Raw genomic sequence first — 23,736 nt, forward strand, 5'->3', positions numbered from 1 at the left:
ATTTCAGTCCAAGCACATCTATAATCTTCATTTATGATGAAGGGTGGTTTTTCAAGTGCTACCATTTTCCAAATGTCAGGTTATAAGAGCATCCCCATTCTGCCTGAGGAAATCATTGTCACATAAATGAAGTTGTATGGAGAGTCAAATGGGCAAAAACCAGCCTATGTAAACTTTCCAATAGAAAGGTACTTGCAGCTGTTTGTGGAAGATTGGAATTGGGCCAGTGTCACATGCATAGAGGGCAAGATTGCAATCCACATCCCATCAGAGCTAAAAAAAACAAAAAAACAAGCAGAAGGCCCACATGATGTGTCTCTGCATGATTTCAGGTGGGGGACTGAAATCATGTCAAGGCCAGTTGCGGAGGAAGGGGGGCAGTCTGCTCCGGGTGCGATCTCTGAGGGGGGTGACAAGAAGGCATCCCACCGCTGCAAGTGGAGAACCGTGCCGCCGTGAGTGGAGGATCCTTCCGCCGCCACTGCAGCCATGAGCGGAGGATCCCACTGCCATGCGTACGACGCTAGAGTGGCGGTATCATTGCCGCGCGTGCGATGTACATAGTGGCGTTGCACATGCGCCGCGGGGTGGTTTGCCCTGCCCCTTGACACCCCGCACCGGGTGCCGGAGAGCCTTCCTTCGCCCCTGCTCAAGGCCCCACATAAAATGCTCTCTAGAGCATGTTAGGTGAAAAACTAGCCTACAGTCTGCTTCTTGATGTGCTGATTTTGTAGCTGATGAGACTGCTTTATATGGTGAAGCAGTCAGATCTTTGTGTATCCACTCCATGCTGTCTGGAATAGTACAGCGCAGGAACAGGGTCATCATGTGTGGTTTCAATTGAAATAAAATATTTGCAATGAAACTAAGGGAACGGGACATCATCTAGTTCAGTGTATGGTAATGTTCATACAGCAGTAGTCAAAATTCACATTATTTAATTTTAAACACCATAAGACAAAGAGCAGAATAAACCGTTCAAAGTTTTGTTGAGAAATCTTAGGGCAGGAGAAGCCAAAGACAAGCAACAAAACACCCTCCCCCCCCCCACTCCACTAGGGACTAGGGGAGAAATTAGATTCACTTCTTCATTTAGGGTTTCTGAAACTATACGCAAACCAAAGCACAGCCACCCTTCAAAATTCACACTTCTCTGCTCTCAGTTCTCTACTGCAAGTTTGTCCAACTTCTAAGAGACTGTGTTTGCCTGCACTCCAGGTCGAACCAGCTAGCTCCGTCCTTTGCCCTCTTTGTAGCGGAGCAATGTATCACTGTTGTTAAATGGGGTTTCAATCTTTCCAAAAGTAATTTAAAGCGTTCCATGATCGCAGCTACTGAATTGCCTGATACGATAGCGGAGCGAATACGCTTTAACTCCACTGACTGAAGAAGGAGGGTTAGATTTTCATTCAGTATTGGGGACCATTTAAGTCTTTTGGGGGCAGGTATAACCAAATTTGCAGAAGGTATATATTGTGGCTCGGCAATAGAATAGTCAAAAGGCCGACCTGCAAGCTCTAAAATTAGAGGCAGGTGATCACTCAGAATATTGTGGCCCACTTGGAACTTCCTTACAAAGCTGTGAGCAAATCTTGAGATTAAGATATAATCTATAACGCTTCCCCCAGCCTTGGAGAAATGGGTATATTCCCCGGGGCGGTCCCCCTCTATATTGCCGTTTAATATCAGCAGTTCCCTCCGTCTGGCAGCCTGCACCAAGCAGAGACCTGAGAAATTACTTCTGCTATCTTTGGACAGTCGTGTCGCGCCAATATCCGTCAGTTCTTCGGGGTCCATAAATTGGTTGAAATGAGTGTATAGACTGTTGTCATCTGTTCCTATGCGAGCGTTGAAGTCTCCGCACACAATGGTCAGGGCAGACGGGTAAGTAGATTCGAGAGGCTCTAAAAACGCCTCTAGCTCAGCCCATGTAGCCTTGACAACGGGGTTTTTTTGGCCTGGGGGAATATAGACATTGACCAGCAAGAGAGTAGTTCTCTTGAAGCTAAGTAGAGCGGCTGTTGCTACAGAATTGCAGCTAGGTAGGGCTGTTAGAGAATGCGCCAGCTCCGTGGAAATGAAGCAAGCTAAGCCACCACTAGATCTGCCGCCCCTCAGAGATGGAGAGGCAGGCAGGTAGTGGCAGTTATACCCATTAAGAAATATAGGGTCATTCTGCCATGTCTCCTGAAAGAAGATGATGTCAAATTGCTTAAGGTAACACAAAAATTGTTGGTTATTTTTCTTGGCGTGCCAACCCGCGATGTTCCAAGACAGCACTTTTAGGCCCCGGGCCCTTCGGGGAGCTGGATCTATGACACCACCATGTCCAGCAATTCTTTGGTGTCTAAAAAAACACACCCGTTGGCTCTTTTCGGGGCTGACTGCTTGGAGAGAGTGTAGTGGTCCTCTTTTCTTGGTGATTTGGGGCTAGTTTTTGGAGTTGAAGGGGAAGCTAATTCACTCGGAGACAATTTAAGATAGCTGTGCCAGGAGCTTTGAGGTTTCACACCTTGATTTGGTCTTACTTTATTGTACATCACAGGGGGCTCAGATTGTAATTCCACGTCTACACATTTAAAGGTGCCTCCCACTGTCTTCTTATCCACCAGACATTTGGGAGATATGGGTTGCACATAAGGGTCCTTCATTGTCTCACCTTGATCATCCTTTTTTTCTAGTCTGCTTCGAAGTAGATCAAGTCTTTTCAGGATCTCAGTTTGTGCTGGGGAATGCAGTGACCAAAATCGCTTTATCAGCGAAAGTTCTTCTTCCCAAGCGGAGTCCTCACTATCCCACGCGAGAGGCCCGACGCTAGTTGGATGAGAGGCTTCCTTTTTTTCATTTGGTGCTGTTTGGTGGGGATGATCCTGCTGGAGCTTATGCTTTCTATTTCGATGGTTTTGGTGGTTGGTTTTTTCCCCTTTGTGAACTTCCATTCCTATGCTCTTGGGCCCCATCAGAGAGGTTGCAGGTGCTCTATTTTCAAATATTCTTAATAGGACTATTCTTTCTTTTTTGAATAGGTTTTTAGCTCTAAAGATGAAACTGGCCAGATTATGATCTAAAAAAGTAATCAATGCTCGTACCGAGCAATCATCTTGATGTAGATACTCTATAGCGGCTATGTCAATTGCTTTTACTACCCCCGGTAGAATGCCACTTATAATGGACAAAAAGTGGTCTATACGGTCCAACCCTGCATAAAATCTATGCGGTTTAGGGTAGTTAGCAAAGACAAGCTTTTGTGGGATTAGGACTAAACTCCATTCTCTTTTGGGACACAACATCTGTCGAACTTGGGAGGAGTGGTTCCCCTCAATAGTTTGGGTCGCCTGCTCACCTCTGTCTGCAGATTCTGTGCTGGCCATAAGAGGACTCTGGGGCGGTATAACTGCAGATGGATTAGTTCCTTTGTCCCAGCTCGGTGTTGATTCTTCAAAGCTTGATTTGGATTCTTTTATGGGTGTATCTACTTTACGTGTCTCTTTGATGGCACTCGAGTTGGATTTGTTTGTTCCACTTGTGGAAAGAGATGGAAGAAGGTTAAAGAGCTTCTGCCAATATTTTTTACAGGTGCGGTGAGTTGTCTTAAGCCGCCTTGGGTTTTTCATGTTTTTGCTTTTCTTCATCTTAGGCTTGGCTTTTTTCCTCCGGGGTTTGCTGGGGAGAGGTGGATCCGGGCTGGCTAGGGGATTTGTATTCTGGTCTGAAGCGCTCACATGTTGTTTGAAATTATCCACTAGGGTCAGGAGCAGCCCGTTTGTTATCGCTAAGAAATTTTTAACGTTAAGGAGATCCTTAGAAATCTGGTATATCTGCTCCTGAGGATAATCACCCCACATTTTTGTTCCGCAGTCATTGGCTTTCAGCCAATGGGTTGAAAGATTACCTCCAAGTTCCAGCGGTGACAGATGAGGATTGGCATCAGGTGTGTTGGCTGTGTTAACCTTTGTAGCATTCTCTGCTATGGCAAGTTCTTGGGCCAGATTTGTTGGGTGGTTTGTCCTCTTGTTGTCTGTTTGCAAATCCTTTAGCTGTGTTGACCAATCCAACACTGTGAGTGGCAAAGGCATAGCAACATCTAGCAATCGATCTGCTTTCGATTCAATTCCACGTGTAAGACTCTGGGATAAATTGAGCACATCAAGTATAGACAAAAGACTATTATTTCTGATGAGCTGTTTGTATAAAGACACGGTGCTGCATGTAAGAACTTCATTAAACGGCCATCTTATAGGACCAGTTTCTGTCAGTAAGGGGGTCAAGCAAGGTTGCATCCTGGCCCCAGCTCTATTCAACATCTACATCAACGATATGGTTAACTGTTTGTCATCTCCGGACTTCCACGCCCCCAAACTGGCTGACAAAGCAATATCAGTGCTTTTGTACGCTGACGATGCGATACTCCTATCTCGAACAAGAATAGGCTTAAATAGGCTCATAGGTGAATTCTCAGCATACTGTAGGAGAGAGCAACTTGCAATAAACTATCAGAAAACCAAAACTATGGTTTTTGCAAGGAAACACAGACAGTATAGCTGGAGGATGGATAACCAGACAATTGAACAAGTCAAAGCCTTCAAATATCTGGGTATCGTTTTCCAGTCGACTGGGTCCTGGGATGTCCATCAAAAATGTGCCAAAGAAAAAGCAGCTCAAAGTATCAAGATGCTGTCCCGCTTCTTCTACACGAAGGGGGGCAGATACATCCCAGCAGCCCTTGAAGTTTATCAAGCAAAACCTCTGGCGCAGTTACTGTATGGGGCCCAAATCTGGACGGGGAACCACTGCTCCAGTCTTGAGTCTGTCCAGTCTAAATTTCTAAGGCAGATTCTCGGTGTCCCCCCCTGTGTTCCCAACGCAGCATTAAGACTCGAGGCCTGCCTCCCATCTGTGGAAACTCGGACTTGGCAGAGAACATTCAACTATTGGCTTCGTCTTAATCTGAATCCACCTGGTCTACTGCCTTTAGTAATGCAAGACTCTCACAAAAGCAAGTGGTTCAAAACCGTGCATCAAAAACTCCTTACATGCGGTCTGCACTCACAGTCCCTATTATCAATGGGCCTCATCAAAGCAAAGAGTCTAATAGGCCAGCGCCTGAAAGACATCGAACGACAAAACAACCTGACCATCTTAAAGAAACTGTGCCCATGGTATACCTACTTTCCCCCTTCTCATTTTGATTCTCCAGCTTCATACTTGTCTAAACTAACCATCCCGAAATACAGACGTGCCTTTACATTGGCTAGATGGGATGTTCTTCCCTCTGCTGTACTCGAAGGTCGTTACCAAAAGACTCCATTTGAAAAACGACTCTGCCCATGTGGAGATGGTAACACGGAAACAGTGTCTCACGTCCTTCTTTCTTGCCCCCTCTACAAAGACCTAAGGAATGAGATTATTACTCCACTCATTCTCTCCAACCCCGGCCGTTCATCAGACATTACACTGTATTTTCTATTATCTGATACGGAAAGTCAGATAACAGAGAAGGTCGCGAGGTACATCGAGAGAGCTGCGAAATTGAGGGCCACCATCTGAGTGACAGACTTGTTCATCCGACGGACCATCTTTTGCCTGTTCTTTTCCTCCTTTTATCTCTATTTTTACTTTTAACTCTTGTACAGCTGTGGCCTGTTGGCTTTGCTAATAAAGTTTTGTTGTTGTTAAGAGACTGTGATCTACTCCCACTATTAAAAAAACTGGTGGTGATCTACCCACTGGATTGACCAAAGTTGTTTAGCTTTTTTTTTTGAAGGGGGGGTGGGAGGGTTCCCACGATCTACCGCGATCTACCACAGGCATCCCGCGATCTACCAGTAGATCACAATCTACCTGTTGGTCATCCCTGCTCTACTGGGGTAAAGATGCGTATGTTGTAGGTATTAACATACAGAAATGGATTCTATGAGGGTAAAGTGCTCTACAAAAATGTATATATTAGGCAAATGTGCACACAAACACATGCATATTCGGAGAAATTTGGACTAAAAAAATATTCACAGACTGATGCAGAAATGTGGAGAACTGTACTTGGAAGAGAGAGCAATCGAGAGAACCCAAAATGGACAGATCCATCCGCCCCTAACCTCCACACACATTCCTCCTCTTCCTTAGCTGGCTGAGCGCTAGTGACTAGACAAGTGGCAGCACGGTTGGAAAATGAGTTTTTTGCCCTTCCCACCCAACTGCTGCCTTGGCGCACTGGTGTGCTGAAACACAATGTGTCCACACACTCAGGCCTGGTGATCCTTGGAAATGGAGACCTTTTGAGGTCTACAGCAGTGGCATTGCATGAGTCACTTGGTCCATTGTGCACACTGACACATCCTATGTCAGGCAGCCAATAAGCCTAGGATGCCAGGTGAGATGCTCAAGAGCATTCCTCTCTCTCGGCCTGCCATTGCTGCTCCACACCTCCCTGCCAGACTTGTGAGGAAGCTGGATAAAGAGGTGACTAGCAGCCTTACAGGGGAGGTGGGGAAGTCATTAGGGGAGTCATTGATTGGCATGGAGGGTGCTTTGAAAAATGCAGGCTGCTGCACATGCTTTTAGTTGGGAATTAAAAGATCACATTTTGTTTGAGCTGAGGGTGGCACAGAAGACAAACTTCTTCAGCATCCCTACTGCTTGGTCACTGGTGATGTAGGGCCACAATCAGAAGAAATCTTTTTCACATATTTACCAGCTCATGCCATATTCTGCACCTAGTATTTTGCTTCGAGGTGAAAGGAGGCTTTGTCTGGTGCCAGAAGAAAAAGAGCTCACTGCACAGAAACAGGGGACTGGGCTGGCTTCTCACATATGAGCTGCCGCCTATTGTTTTCACCATGTAATGGTTTCACCAAGCATCATGTAATGCTTACTAAACAACACAGTACTTGCTATACTTTTTATATATGCTGGAAGCCACCCAGAGAGGCTGGGGCAACCCAGTCAGATAGGCAGAGTACAAATAAATTATTATTATTATTATTATTATTATTATTATTATCATCATCTTGCTTTGCATATGTGAACTGTTCACTTGATCAGGCAAAAGGCTTTTTGAAGCAACTTTTTGATAACTATGATATTCTCTCATTGATATAATTAGCACCGTCTTCTGAATCTACAGAGCCAGTTTTTCAACAGAATAGGATAAAATGCTGTATCATCATTGATTTTGGATGCCCCGGTTCCCCCCTCTCCCCATCTCTTCATTTTAACTCTCCTCAGCTGGGAACTTGTTCAGCCTGCCTTAATGAAAGCAGCATATTAACTCGGCATCAAAAATTAATTATTTGAAGCTGGCGTCTTAGGATGAGTAGAGCAAATCCCAAACACCAGGAGGAGCCAGAGAAGTTTCACAAGCTTTTAGCGCCGCACGTTCGCTCTCCCCCCTTCTTGGCGAGGGAGAGAGAGAGAGGAAAGTAATGACAATAGCAAAAGCGGCCTGCGCAAAATTGATTTCCCTAAACTGGGGCATATGTGGATTAGAGCTAGCCTGAGGTAGCAGAGTCATTTCTGTCAAGCAGGGGATGGCAAGATTATCACTAACCTGAAAGGACAGCTCAGTAGGAGCTGCCAATTACACGTAATGTATGGTGTGTGGGTTTTTCCTTTAATTGGGGAATCGCTTTAAAAAAAAAGACAACAGAGAAATCATAGGAATGAGTAGTGAACATCATATCCCCTTCAACAATCTATGGGAGAGAGTCCTCCAGGAGACTGTGGGTAGGGAGAGGAACTTGATAGATATTTCTTTCTACACCAAAGCCTCATTAAAACTGATCCCCTGGTTTTGTTTTGAGGTTTATTACACAACACACAATTTCAGAATTGCTGAATCAGGAATTCTTATAAGCTTCAAAGAAGTGGGGGGAGGGGGCACCTTTATTCACTCCTCAGCCCCACACAGGTGCGATATATTCTCATTGCTTTTATGAGATTGAGTCAGCTGACAAGGAATGAGGATAAAATCGCTCTCTTTTCTTCTATTTAAGAGAAGCAGCAATGTGTCTTTTATTGATTATGTTTTCATAGAAATGGTCCCTTGGAATATAGAAAGCATCCTTCATGCCGTTTCCAGTTCTCTTGGCAAAAATAATAATATTGGCATATGAGTTTGAAAGCCCTGAAACTGATCATTGTGTAGAATCCCCCTGTGCTCTCTCTCTCTCACACACATACACACTTCCACAATATAGCTTTATTGTCTAATGTCCCTGACTAAGCTGGTGTGCACAGAGCAATATATTTTGTTAATCAAGGGTAACAGTTACTCCAGTGTTTGGGCTCTAAAGGTATAGGGCATGGGAGACCCAGGTTGAAACCTCCACTTAGCCATCAAGCTCACTGGAGTCACTACCTCAGCCTAACTTACCTCACAGGATTGTTGTGAGGAAGACAAATGGGGGGACACACACCATATATACAATTTTCAGGTCACATATAAATAAACACAACTGTTATATGTTATCTATGCAAATATACTGTATACAACAGACCACGTGGAATTTTCCCTATTTACCAAACTGATTCACTGTTATATAGTGTGGCAGATCCCCTAAAGAGACGTGTGGCAGGAGCCAAAATGGTGGACAGGCTTATAAAATTGCAGAATTATACCTTGTTTGTACAGCGCCTCTTTGCACACTTCTGGTTACATGGTAAACCAATGGGACAGGAAAACAGAGAGAGCAGAGCAGTAGTTCCTTTCTGCTGGTTTATTTGCGAAGAAAAGAATTGTTGTTTAGAGAAGGGTAACATTAACCTGTATCATCATTATTAAATCATGTAAAATGGCCCAGTTTCTTCCATTCTTGAAACAGGTACCTGAGTTTCCCTATCACGCACACCCACAACCCTCTGATAGCTTCATTTTTTAAAAAACTTTTTTATTTTTAAGACATGAGGAACAGGCAACAGAGCAATGACAAGGGCTGCCCTGCAGCCTTTATATCCTGTGTTGATTGTACTCTGTTCTGGGTTATCCTTTGGAGTTCATGGGCTAAGATGGGGAACCTGTGGCCCACCAGGACTCCAACTCTCATCAGTCCCAGCCAGCATGACCAATGGTCAGGGATGAAGTGAATTAAACATCTGGAGAGCCTCAGGTTCCCTGTCCCTCACATAAGCTTTTAAACAATGTCAGCACCACCTACATGTAGAAAATGCAATGATGGGGGAGAGAAAGACTTCCTTTTGGGTTGAACCCATGAACAGAACCCAGCAGGAAGTCTGGAACCTGCTCATGGAAAGACCATCCTTGGGGAAATCTGTAAAGTTACACAGAGTGCCAATGCTAATGTAATTTTCCCATGAGTATGTGCCTACCGCAGGATCCATTCAAAAAGTTACCCTCGCAAGTAATGAACATTATGTCAGAATCATCCCTCTGTGTCACACAAAGGAGGAAATGCACTCCCAGAATAGGAAATGCAATGATGAGCTATAGCTGCCTTCGCAGGAATTATGAGGAGCAATTTGAATTCAAGTGCCTTTTCCGCCGGTTACAAATCACTGCAGAGTGTTATTCACCATAATGCTGTCCAAACATCATTTTATTTATTGATGTTTATTGCTTCTCTTTTGCAGAGTGATGAGGTTTTGACTGTCATCAAAGCAAAAGCACAATGGCCTGCCTGGCAACCGCTAAACATGTAAGTAGGCAGGGAATTAAACCTCCCAAAAGATTTCCTTCTCCGCTGTCCTCTGACAGAATGATCTGAATATCTTGCCTTCCACCAAAGTTTATCTCTTTCAAAGAGCAACAGAAAAAATCCGGTTGATTAATGAGTTTCTTTTTTTATACCATTATGTCTCTTTCCATTTATCTCTCTAACAAGGGTGCGTGTGTGTGTGTGTTTGAAGGAGGTGAGTACTAGATTAGGAGTTAGTTTTACTTACCAGGCACTATGGACATATATTTGAATCCTCTTGTGCTCTCCCTGTTCTGAGCAGTGAGGATATAGCTGCACTATAGACTAATACGCCAGTCATATGCATGCTTACTTTGAAGCAAGTCCAAGTGAGTTCAATGGAACATGTTCCCATATAAATGTGTAGAGAATTGCATCCATAAAATAGGTTAACAACGGCAGCCTTTGTCTATTTTAAAGCAAAAAACCAAAAACATAGGCAGCCTTGGGAAATCCAAATCTGTGAAGATTGTGGAATCTCCAACAGGAAATTACTGGTTTCCTTAAAAAGCTAAAATTCCCAATTTGTGGTGGGGGTGGGGTCCAAGTTAATTTGTGACATAACAGATTGCATTTAAATGCAAGCTTGTGTTTTAGAATATGACCGATTCTGGAGGAATAATAATAATAGACTCTGACAACATCACAAAAAGCGATAGAGCAATAAACATCCGCCAATTGCCCCATCAGCTGTCCACATCAAAGATTCCCCTGGCTCTTTTGATTCTGTGCCTACTTCAGAACCATTGGATCTAACTCTCTGAAGCTTCCTTGGGTGGTTGAGTGAGTGGAGAACTATTCTTTCGGATATGGAAGAAAACTTTGGTCAATTCAAACATGAACACAGCTTTAATGAATGAATATATGAAATAGTCATACTGTGCCTTAGTGTGCAACCCTCTCTTCTTTTTCCCCTAGTCTTCATTTCCTGTAAAAGCCACCTCCTTTTGAAATATCAAACACACTTTCCAGAGTATAAGCCTAGAAAGGACACTACAGGGTTAGGCCCCAGTCTTACATGACTGGCACATTTCCTAATGTACTAATCTTCTAGCACATTTTCATCTCCTTCCATCACGGAATATGTTGCTTTATTCCACAGTCTTCCTCTAGTCTCATGAGATTTGTTTGGCTGTGTCTTTTGTGCAGTTTTCTTTTCCAAACTGGCACATTTCTAATGCTTTTTCATCAACGCACACAACAATTCAAGGCTTATGTTTGATTTGGTCAGCTGTGGGGCATGTGTACTTTGGCATTCATGCTCCCAAGGCTTTTGCCTAAACTGTACAGCATTCCCCCCACACACACACCTTAAATTGTTCTGTGGACCAGTGGAAAATTGCCTTTTCTAAGCTTGTCATTCCAATGTTTTTCTAAAACAGCATTTTTTAAAAAAATAATAATAATGGAAAATCCAATCACAACCCCTCTGGTCTTATTTACTAGGATGTTTTAGCAGTGAATAATTTTAAAAGAATGCATCTCTAACCTTTTACTCACACACCTATTTAAACATTTCCTAAGCGTATTAGCTCATTCTTATGCTTTTGACACCCTTGATGTTTATAGAATTACTTACTTCAATTGCCATGTAATTACACTTCCTATCAGTGCAAACAATGTCCAACAAGAAATGATGCAAATTTTAGTCATTTAAAATTTTATACCAAGTTTTACTCACTACAGTCAGGACATATCTACATATTGCTCATTTTGGGAATTGGATGCCCTCACAAAGCAGATCTTATCTCTGACAGTCCTCACACACAGAGGGCCTTCAGAACCGCAACTGCAAATCCACAGGGGCTCAACTTGCTTTGAGTACAACCAGCTTTCTGTTTTGGCAAAATGTAGATGCCCATCTCATGACAGTAGTACCCTGTAGTACCCAAGTGGCTATATGTTGTGTCTGGAAAGTGTCCTATTCCTCCCCCTTGTTTATGTCTAGATTAGTTAATCCCTTTCAAAATCTCTGCTCAGGGCTAAATTTCCAAATGTGGTTGTTAAGAATGGGAAAGGGAAAGGTTGCTGGAGGAGAATTTCAAAGGCTGTGCAAAATGTGCATGCTCTAATCCTTCTTAAATCTACAAAACTCTGGGTTATCTTTCTATATGTACCCATTGGCCCTGATCCAGAAATTTACACAAGAACAGCAAGCTGCTGTAGTTTTGGGTAAACACAGCTTAGTGCACAAGGTTGACTTAGGAGATTCCATATAAGGCAAGGCATGGAGTTACGAGGGTTGTTTAAAGTACCTCCAATTTGGTTCAGGGCCCAATTTGGTGATCTTGATCAGGTCTCAATCTGACCAGAACTAAACCAAAAACTCTTGCCTGCATTGACTCCTCCCCCTCCCTCCAATGCATGTTTATGTCATGGAATTCTACTCAAAATTGATCCAGAGCAGATTCCAGCGTATAGTTAGCAGAGTAAAAACTTAAACACATTGCAGGATTACCAAAAAATAGGCCAGAGGCAATTAATATTTCATCCAGCAGAACTTTACTGCTACTGAAGGCAAATGAGCATAATGGTTACAAATCCAATACATTCAGGATTGGCACTGTCCATAAGAAATCCAGTTGCAGCAGACTTAACTTAAACTTACAATAACTTATAATAAGTCTAAACCTAACACTAAGAATACTATGTGCAGAATATCACACCAGAAGGAAAATAGATTGAAAGTGAAACCCAGGCTCCTTCTGGCCTCTTATTATAGTCGGCATGACCTTGAAGAAGAGATAACAGAACCAGTTTAAGCCAGTTGTACTCAGCTTCTCTGAAGGAATAACCCAGACATCATGAACCTTCTGCTTGTTTCTTTCACACAGAGAAGCTTCCAGAACCCTCTTGAATTAATTAGAATAGGAAAGATCTCTACACATCAGACCAATACTTTCTTCACTAAGAAATGAAACTGACAGTTAAATCCAGGTCTAAACTTGTGGTTGGCAGCAAGGAGAAGGTGGAAGAAGGAGACTTCAGAGACTGGCAGAGACTTTCACCAGCATCGTCTTCTTCTCCCCTTCTCTCCTTGCCTCTTGACCACATCCCTTTTTGACAGCCACAGAGCTCTCTAGACAGACCCAACCAAGAATGATCCAGGGCTGCCTTGACCTAGTCTGGACAAATCCCAGATCTACTCAGATCAGTTGGAATGCAGGATTTGTCTTGACCAGATGTGCAGACCTATTCATTAACCTATTTCCATGTGTGGTCTTATTTCCCCACTCCTGTACAATAGGCTTCTACACACATACGCATTGGGTATAACCATTGACTTGCCAGAAGTAATCCATTTTAGGGTCAACCTGGAAACGGGGGAGGCCTATGACATACATCAAATAGGTCAGAGGCAGGCTGTCTTATATTCCCCCGGAGTGGACCCAAGTGAAGCCCACAGGCTCTGTTCGGCGTCTCCCCCACAGGCCAGCCCAATAGCCTGTCCACAGTTGGCCAATTTGCAGACAGGCTTGCATCCACAGCCCTGGATCATGGTGGGCAAGGCGATGCCAGCTCGCAATGTCACCACACCAAAGATGGTAAGTGGACATCTGCAAACTTTGCTAGGAAAAATTGTTGTATTTCAACATATGCAGCTGTGCTTCCAGCTGTCTAAAGAACAGGGAACTTTACCAACGATTATAATTTCTGCGCTCAACTTTTCCATTTTGCCTTAGATGATTTAGCAATGATTAAAATGTTGCCTCTGGATAAAGTAAAATTAGTCCATTATTATGCATAACATGACAAACTAGTTGTGGCAATATGTGTTGCTAATTTTCCACTGACTAATATGTATGGATAATGTTCTTAAGAGTAATCACTAAGCCTGCACCAGGAAACAGATTTGCCAAAGCATGGTTTTGCACAATATATAACTATGTCAAAATGGATCACTATACATTCAGCAAGATATTACTGCCTGGGAATTAGGCTGGATTGTGATGCATAAAATATTTTCACCCGCTGTTTGTAGTCTCCAGTGATCATAAAGTTACACTACAGTTGTCAAAAGAAATTGCTGCCCTAATATTTCAGTTTTTAAGATATCACTGCTCAGAATAAGGAAACATTTTCTCATGTGATGAAATATGACTAATAATTGTTCCAGTAGTTATCATTGAAGTGTCAGTGTTTGCCTGAAGTTAAACTTGTCACTGGTGTCTGGAAAACTGTGAATGCATTGCTGGATTTTTTTTTATACGTTGCTTAAAGATTAAGCATCATCTGTTGTTATACATATGTCATCATTCCGAAAAGGTTATTACGCTTGTCAGTCCTAGCATTTTTAAAAAATAATAATAATGCAGCAGTGGTGTAAATCTGTTTTTAACTAATCTGACATATGGGAACAAATATGGCTGATTAACCCATTTTTATTTTGCACAAATTGAACTGAACTGAATGACAAAAAGCACAAAATCCTGATGATCACATACAGCAGAGTCATCTACTGTTGCTATATATCATAAACAGAAAGAGGTTGCTATCCAGAGGGTCTTCAACATTGAAAAAGAAAAGTTGCATTTCTCTGTTCAAAGATTGCAAGCCTTGCACAAAGAATTGTCCAGTCTGAGATGTAGTGTCTCTTATTTAAACTCTTTTGGCTTCCTTTGACACTCCAGTCATTTCATCCGAGGAGAAACTTTCAAGTTTGCTTAAGGCAAAAACTCTGGATGACCTAGGGTTGTAACTTGTGAAGAACACCATGGGAAATTTAACTAGTTTTACTGAAACTTTCTTTGGCATCCCTAAGAACTCATTGGACATTTTGCCTGAGGGGGGGAAATCAAATCCACTTCTGATTTCATGTTAGGTGAAATTTCTGTGAGATGCATAGGAGGACAATTAACTGTGCAAAACAGCTGCAGTTTGCAAAACGAAGTATGTCTGAGTTGAATTAACTCTGGAATAGGGCTTTGCCAATCGGAGGACACATCATTATTTGTCTTACTTATACACCAGTGCCTTATAACTGAAAATTTATAAGCCTGCTTCACTATGTAAGCAACTTCTTTATGTTATGGACATAGGTTGTTACTATAACATAGTCAAACTGTGACAGGTATAAATGAGTAAAAATGGTAGGCATGGTTCTCATGTAACTTTTTGATGTGGTAAAGTCACCATGAGGTGATTTAACTATGTAGAATTCACAAGCTGAATCTTTTATTTTAATACAGCCTTAAATAGTGTGAGAGAAATGCTGTTTGCAATGTTTTCAAAGTCTAGTGTAGAGTAGATTTTTCTCAGTTTGGAAATAATAGTTTCTCACTATATGAGAATGTTCTGTGCTCTACAATGGGGCCCCCAGATTTTGTTGGACTGCAGCTTAGCCAACGGTGAGGGATGGATGGTGGGACCCAAAGTGAAGAGCGCTTCTCTAATTTATTCACAATCACTAAAGATGCATGTGGTACAATCACATCAGGTTACCTTACTATGTCAAGAGGTAATGTGGGTCTTAGACTGAATGTCCGATTGCTTCACCTAATGCTTTGCTTGAACAAGAATGCCGGTGTTCATCATCATCATAATGTGGAAGCATGCCACCCATTGAGACATGTCTCTACTTACCAAGTAACTGATGTAGCAGTTTACTTTAGCAAAAAAACTACGGGCCATTATAGGGAAAATGGGAGGGGGAGCCAATGGCATGGAAGAACTCGCATCCATTATAGAGAGCTCTTAGGATCTGACTTATAGTGCAGTAAATGAGTATGAAATCCATAAGGCACAGAAATATGGTCTGCACTTTTCTTATTTGCACAGCTGCATACAGCCTGTCTTTGGGGTCTTTATACTTGGATAAAAGGGTTATCATTTGATTGGTTACACCTTTGATGCAACATCATGTTCTTGGCTACAGAATTGTTTATATATATATGGTCAATCTGGAATCTTTTTGAAAACCTGTGACCAAAGATAGGCAAGGGGCATCCTTCTAAAAGATAACCCTCAGCTGTCTCAAAAGATAAGTATGCCCTGAGAGCATCTTAACAGATGGTCACTAATATGTGCCGATGTAGGGAGGTCTACTTGTTCTTTATTCAGAAGGCAACTATTCTGAATGGCACTCTGCTTTAAGACTTGCAGTCCTGTTGCTATAACCTTAGATACCGGAGAAATTATCACGACTGAACAATGTATAAAAAGAGGAGACTTGCTGAACAGCTATATACTTATGGTAGATGATACACATGGTGGGCATTCAACATACCAAATAAGTTAGAAACCCTGTGATTTAGCTTGGGTATCTGAATATGCCATCAGTCCCACGTGGCTTCCCATCTCAATATAATCTTCCAGAAGCATTACTTGGTTGTCTCCTCCATCAGTGCACACATTGTTTGTCCACCGAAACCAGGATTCTAATTAATTTTGATGGAATTGATGGCCACATTTTCATGGGGTGCAAGAATTGATTCTCTCAAATGAAATTAGTTGGAGCATGTGAGGTATATGTGCAGGGCACAGATTGGCAGGCATTCAGCTAAACCTTCAATTGTAGTTTAGAAATTCTTTGAGCCATTCAGATAAATAAGAGTGAATTGATACATTTCATATTTTATCTATACAGCATTGTTGCTTCCAATAACAAAGGATTTTTTCCCTTCCATGTTGATAGACAAGATACTTCCCATGTTAGAATTAGTAATGCCAATGGAGGGAGGACTCTAACATAGGCAAAATTGCATGGGTGCAGCCTCATCCTATAGAGGGGGGCAATTTTGGGGGCAAGTATATTATTATTATTATTATTATTATTATTATTATTATTATTATTATTATTTACTTATACCCCACCCATCTGGGCGGGTCCCAGCAGAATATTAAAAACACAATAAAACATCAAACATTAAAAACTTCCCTAAACAGGGCTGCCCTCAGTTGTCTTCTAAAAGTCAGAAAGTTGTTTATTTCCTTGGCATTGGATGGGAGGGCATTCCACAGGGTGGGCGCCACCACCAAGAAGGCTCTGTGTCTGGTTCCCTGTAACTTCACTTCTTGCAAGGAGGGAACTGCCAGAAGGCCCTCTGCATTGGACCTCAGTGTCTGGGCTGAATGATGGAGGTGGAGACGCTCCTTCAGGTATACTGGTCCGAGGCTGTTTTGGGCTTTAAACACTTTGAATTGTGCTCAGAAATGTACTGGGAGTAACATGAAAGTACCTTTCATTTTGCAAACATAGCATCAATCAAGTCAAGTTTTGTAGTGTACTCCATAAAGCAATCTATTTCCTTCTGAAAAAGTTAGAGGAAACCTATAGTCATTTCATTGATAATAATAATAATAATAATAATTTATTATTTATACCCCGCCCATCTGGCTGGGCCTCCCCAGCCACTCTGGGCGGCTTCCATAAAAACCAAAAATACAGTAAAATATCACACGTTAAAAACTTCCCTGAACAGGGCTGCCTTAAGATGTCTTCTGAATGTCAGGTAGTTGTTTATCTCTTTGACATCTGCTGGAAGGGCGTTCCACAGGGCGGGCGCCACTACCGAGAAGGCCCTCTGCCTGGTTCCCTGTAGCTTTGCTTCTCGCAATGAGGGAACCGCCAGAAGGCCCTCGGCGCTGGACCTCAGTGTCCGGGCAGAATGATGGGGGTGGAGACGCTCCTTCAGGTATACTGGACCGAGGCCGTTTAGGGCTTTAAAGGTCAGCACCAACACTTTGAATTGTGCTCGGAAACGTACTGGGAGCCAATGTAGGTCTTTCAAGACCGGTGTTATATGGTCTCGGCGGCCGCCCCCAGTCACCAGTCTAGCTGCTGCATTCTGGATTAGTTGTAGTTTCCGAGTCACCTTCAAAGGTAGCCCCACGTAGAGCGCATTGCAGTAGTCCAAGCAGGAGATAACCAGAGCATGCACCACTCTTGCGAGACAGTCTGCAGGCAGATAGGGTCTCAGTCTACGTACCAGATGGAGCTGGTAAACAGCTGCCCTGGACACAGATTTGACCTGTGCCTCCATGGACAGCTGTGAGTCCAAAATGACTCCCAGGCTGCGCACCTGGTCCTTCAGGGGCACAGTTACCTCATTCAGGACCAGGGAATCCTCCACACCTGCCCGCCTCCTGTCCCCCAAAAACAGTACTTCTGTCTTGTCAGGATTCAACCTCAATCTGTTAGCCGCCATCCATCCTCCAACCGCCTCCAGACACTCACACAGGACCTTCACCGCCCTCACTGGTTCTGATTTAAAAGAGAGGTAGAGCTGGGTATCATCCGCATACTGATGAACACCCAGCCCAAACCTCCTGATGATCTCTCCCAGCGGCTGCATGTAAATGTTGAAAAGCATGGGGGAGAGGACAGAACCCTGAGGCAACCCACAAGTGAGAGCCCAGGGGTCTGAACACTCATCCCCCACCACCACTTTCTGAACACGGCCCAGGAGGAAGGAGCGGAACCACTGTATGACAGTGCCCCCAGCTCCCAGCCCCTCAAGACGGTCCAGAAGGATGTTATGGTCGATGGTATCAAACGCCGCTGAGAGATCCAGCAGAACTAGGAAACAGCTCTCACCTTTGTCCCTAGCCCGCCGGAGATCATCAACCAGTGCGACCAAGGCAGTTTCAGTCCCATGATGAGGCCTGAATCCCGACTGGAAGGGATCCAAATGGTCCGCTTCTTCCAGGCGTGCCTGGAGTTGTTCGGCAACCGCTCGCTCAATCACCTTGCCCAAGAATGGAAGATTTGAGACTGGGCGATAGTTGGCCATCGTGGCCGCATCTAAAGATGGTTTTTTAAGAAGCGGTTTAATAACCGCCTCTTTCAGCGGGTCTGGGAAGGCTCCCTCACGGAGGGAAGCATTCACCACCCCACGAAGCCCATCGCCCAGTCCTTCCCGGCTAGCTTTTATAAGCCAGGATGGGCAAGGATCCAGGAGACAGGTGGTTGGTTTCACTCGTCCAAGCAGCCTGTCCACATCCTCGGAGGTAACAGATTGGAATTGATCCCACTCAACTTGACTAGACAGAACTCTAGCACTCTCCCGCCCCGGCCCTGCTCCCACGGTGGAGTCTACTTCTTCCCGAATCTGAGCGATTTTATATGCAAAAAACTTTGCAAAATCATTGCAGGAGAACATGTGGCCCGTACTGGGCCCCGATGTTGCAGGTGGTTCCGCTAAATTGTGAACCACCTGAAAAAGTCTCCTGCTGCTGTTTTCTGCAGATGCAATAGAGGCGGCAAAGAAATTCTTCTTCGCCGTCGCTATCGCCACTTGGTAGGCTCGACGTTGAGCTCTAACCTGTGTCCGGTCAGATTCGGAATGAGTTATCCGCCACCGGCGCTCTAGCCGTCTCAACGATTGTTTCATTGCCCTCAGATCCGTGGAAAACCACGGGGCTGTCCGGGCTCCATGCAATCGGAGAGGGCGCTTCGGAGCCAAACAGTCAATAGCCCTGGTTAACTCCACATTCCAGCGGGCCACCAGGGAATCAGCTGAAAGGCCATCAACATGGGATAAAGCATCCCCTACCACTCTCTGGAAACCATTTGGATCCATTAAGTGGCAGGGGCGGACCATCCGAATTGGTCCCACCTCCCTGCAGAGGGGATGGGTCGCAGAGAAGTCCAGTTGCACCAGGAAGTGATCTGACCATGGCACTTCTTTCGTTTCGCTTTTACTTAGTGTCAGATCACCAACATCCATAGAGGTAAACACCAGGTCCAAGGCATGTCCGCAGCTATGGGTTGGGCCAGACTTATTCAGGGACAGCCCCATGGAGATGAACGTATTTATTTTGCTTAATAGTCATTTAAAGGATTTAAAAACAAACAAACCACAATTTTGCTTTTAAGCTGACCATACTGTTCTTCTGTTGTGTGAACAATGAAAAGAACTGAGAGCAGGATTACTTTGCATTTCTGAACAATATAGTGTTTGGAATGGTTACATGTCTCACAGCGTTGATGTTTAATCTGTCATTTAAGTGAGGGACACCTGAATGCATGTGAATATTTTTAAAGACCGAATGGAGCAGTGGTTGAATTTTTCTTTACTGTTTCAGAAACAACACTTGCAGAACATCTGATCCAAAGTTGCAGGCGGCGTTATTCAACTTTGCTGCTGTCCTTCAGAAAAACTCTGAGTGAAATAAATTGACACCTCAATTCCCTGCCCTGTTCACTGTTGTTAATAACAGTGATGACCCTAACCTGTAGCAGCTGTTTTCGTATTCCAGGCTATACAACCCACCTATGGCCATTCCTAAGGGACTCCCACAGGGAAGCAGCCAGGCTTAATAACAGAACAGCTTGACAGCCATAGCACAAAAATGAAGAGCACTTTGAAAAGTGTCCTTAATTAATCAACACATGTCCAGCTGAGGTAATTAACAATACCCTCCGTGTTGTTCCTGTTACATCTCACACTTTTAGGCTCAGCGTGAAGCTTTATTTGCCATGTGTAATTTTTGTTGAGATTGTAACTCTCCAGAATCCTGGGGCATACATAGTTTCCAAATGAAGCTACAAATCCATCCAGGGCAACTCGTAATACCTAAAACCACTTGGTCAGGAGGGACCAAGGCCATTGCGATGCAAGAGCTTCTTCTAGGTGATCTCATGCCATGCCACACCAGTAACAGTGGCCACAGGGGGGCAGTGAAGCTTCCAAATGGTCAATACTTTTCAGACACAAAATTCAATCATGTACAGTCATACCTTGGATCCCAAATGCCTTGCAAGTTGAACGTTTTGGCTCCCAAACACCACAAACCCGGAAGTGAATGTTCCAATTTGTGAACGTTCTTTGGAACCCAAAGGTCCAACTTCTGTGGCTTCCGATTGGCCGCAAGAGCTTCCTGCAGCCATTCAGAAGCCACCCCTCGGTTTCTGAACGTTTTGGAAGTCAAATTGTTTTTTTATATTATTTTGGTCACAGACCAGTTCCAGCCCACATACAATATCAAGGAAGTCATAAAACACAATAGGGATACATTTGAATTTGCAATCAGGTATAACAGGGACAATACAGATATAGCAACAGTTAAAAATATATAAATTAAAACTTAGTCACTAACATATAACCTAAAATTATCATTTAAGGCCTTAATCATTTTAATAGCACAGCTTGATCCCTAAGTTTTATGGCAATCACACAGAATTTGGCTACCCTTAACGTGATCTCAGGAACCTTGTCCTCTACCAGGGATTTTAGACATTGAAGTTTGGATTCATTTGGAGATTTTTGCATAGCAGGGGTAATAAATACCGAGCGTATATCCCCGTAGAAACAGCAGCATAACAAAGCATGAGAGACAGTTTCTACCTCCATCAAGCCGCAGGGGCAGACTTGTTCCGTGTATGGTTTACCCTCGAATCTGCCCTGCAATATGGCAGGTGTCATCATGAAACGGATTTCCAGAACAGATTCCGTTCGGCTTCCGAGATACCACTGTACTAGAAAATTTAGGCTGCACAATAAAGTGGATTTGGTGCTTTTGTGCAACAACATGCTGATGATGATTATGATGATGATGATGATAGCAACAAAACATGTCTGTCCCAAATAGGTCTCTACAGCCAAGCAGGCACTGTACCCTCCAATGGTTTGACTTCACCCACAAAGGTGCATTCTTCCACTGTCTCCTGAGACAGATGGGTGCCAACCAATACTTTTTCTAGTACGGAAAGGGATGGAGAAACACACTGGAAAGTGTGGGATAATAATGGCTTAGCATGGCATTGTATAACCTCTCCACAAATGAATCCTCATTACACAACAGGCATTGTTTATTGTCCCCACAAACTTCATGGCAAGCAAATCAAGATAAATCCTCAGTAAACAGGTCATCTGGAAGCAACCAAGATGATTGATGTGGCTATGTCCCAGATCAGTGTCACCAGTGCTTAGGAGAGGATTACTACCCCCCCACACATACACATACACACACACCTTCATTTCCATTTGACTTTCACCGAATGTTGGCTAAGATATGTTTGATAAGACCAACAACGCTTTTAATTACATTAGCAAAGCTGGTGATCATTTCGCAAGTTTACTTTTGTGATGCGTTTTAAAAATGTTAGAATTTATAATGGAATCAAGGCCCACTCAAAGGAATGTTTCCTGACACAAGCTAAAGATGGCATTTGAATTTCAGCTTTGTTGTCTATGTGAGCAAATTCTGGTGTAGTTTCCAATGTGTACAGATGATAAAATGGGGGATTGCAATTATATTGCCTCTGGGCATCTTGCGGGAGTCCTCTAGTTGCTGTTGCCAATCAGTTTAACACACTGTGGGCACTCTGTATAAAAGTACTGTTGCCACCAGCTGTGGAACCCATGTGACAAGGGTGTTCTGTGATGAATAGTCCTATAAATCTGAAGATATCGTATTGAAGCCCATTGTAGTGCTATGTTGTTTTATTGGGATTGTATTGTTTTAATTATTTAATTTCTTAATGTTTTAATGGGACTGCTTTATTGTGTACTTATTGGTATTGCTATTTTAATGTCTCTGTGACAGGTTTTTATACTTCTCTATAAAAGTATAACACTTGGAAGCCTATTCTGACTTTAAGTGATATATAAACTAAAACAAAAACTCTTATAAAACATACTGCCATCTTTTTCTGAATGTATTTGAAGCGTTTCCTGCTTACAGAGCATCCTTATTTGGATTTTCAGTTCATTGCATTTCAGAGTCTCAAGGTAGAAAACAATGTATTGTTGAATGGCAACTAAATTTAAAAACATCATAAATGGAAGATCCCTTCAAAAGTTGGACTTCTCATTTGACATTTACTGACTTGACATTTACTGTCAAGATGACTTTATTATTATTATTATTATTATTATTATTATTATTATTATCATCATTATTATCATTATTATCATTATTATCATTATTATCATTATTATTACCACCCATGTTGCAGCATAAGAAAAAAGAGAGATCTAAATTGCAAGAAACATACACCCTAAAGTCTGACATACCCTCCAATATTTCTCCAATGAAAATAGGGACATGCTATTTCAACATCACCATCACCATTTTATTATTTATACCCCACTCATCTGACTGGGTTGCCCAGCCACTCTGGGTGGCTTCCAACATATATCAAACATAATAAAACATTGAACATTAAAAATTTCCCTATAAGGGCTGCCTTCAGATGTCTTCTAAAGGTTCTATAATTATTTATCTCCTTGGCTTGGGGTGGTGGTGGCATAACTCCATACCCTCCAACATTCCTCCGATGAAAATAGGGATGTCCTAAGGAAAAGTGGGATATTACAGGATGAAATAAGAAACTGGGACGGCTTCTGTAAATCAGGGCATGTCCCTGGAAAATAGGGACACTTGGAGTGTGTGGTCTGAGTAAATGACAGAACAGAAGGAAAAGGTGAGAGATGCAGGTGTAAAAAGCAATGAAATGTGGGCAAGTACAGCTGCAACTACCATTGTCTTTGAAGATGAGGATTGGAAGGTTAGGCAAGGGTTTCATGGAGAAGGGATGCTTTGAGGTTTTAAAATAGTCACCTGAATAAGAGGGTCTTGTACTTCTTCAGGAGTATACAGTACTCTGACTCTGGCTTAGCTGGATCTCTGGGGTAGGGAGAGCTCCAGAAACAGGGGAGCGAGCATGAAGAAGGCTTCTTTCCATGTCTCTGTGGTGTGAACTTGCCACAGAAAGGTCATTGCCAAGCTATGTTGTCCCTTGATGGTTGCAGTAAGAGGTGGCCTCTCTTACTATTTCTGCTCCCTGCCCACTCGTGGGTATCTGCGGGGTGTTTTCAGCATCTTTTCCTACTTAAAGCACAAGTGTTGGCAAAGATGTTGCTCTTCTTGGCTGCTTTCCCACTCTTCTCTGGAGGCAACTCCAGCGGCTACAGCGAGAGTGGGAGACGGCGTGCAGATGGATGGGCCAGGAGTCTTCAAAGAGGTTCTGCCAGCTGCTTTTTATCAGCTCTCTTGCAGCAGAAAGAATTCCCCATCGTGTAGTTGGAGAATTAGCCTCTTTCTCTAAACCGTTGGCCCTTTTCCCACCCACCCACCTTGTGTGATCCATGCCGCTTCTTCC

The 23,736-nt window shown here is 43.1% G+C and overlaps 1 protein-coding gene across 1 annotated transcript in view; it reads left to right on the forward strand.

Annotated features, from left to right (window-relative positions):
* SPON1 (spondin 1) overlaps positions 1-23,736 on the forward strand; it is a 278,300-nt gene that overhangs the window by 207,463 nt on the left and 47,101 nt on the right. The window contains exon 7 of the mRNA XM_053390557.1: positions 9,586-9,650. Coding sequence (XP_053246532.1) covers positions 9,586-9,650 — 65 coding nt within the window. The remainder of the gene's footprint in view (positions 1-9,585; positions 9,651-23,736) is intronic.

This window comes from Podarcis raffonei, chromosome 1 (assembly GCF_027172205.1).
Source record: "Podarcis raffonei isolate rPodRaf1 chromosome 1, rPodRaf1.pri, whole genome shotgun sequence".
NCBI classification, from domain to species: domain Eukaryota; kingdom Metazoa; phylum Chordata; class Lepidosauria; order Squamata; family Lacertidae; genus Podarcis; species Podarcis raffonei.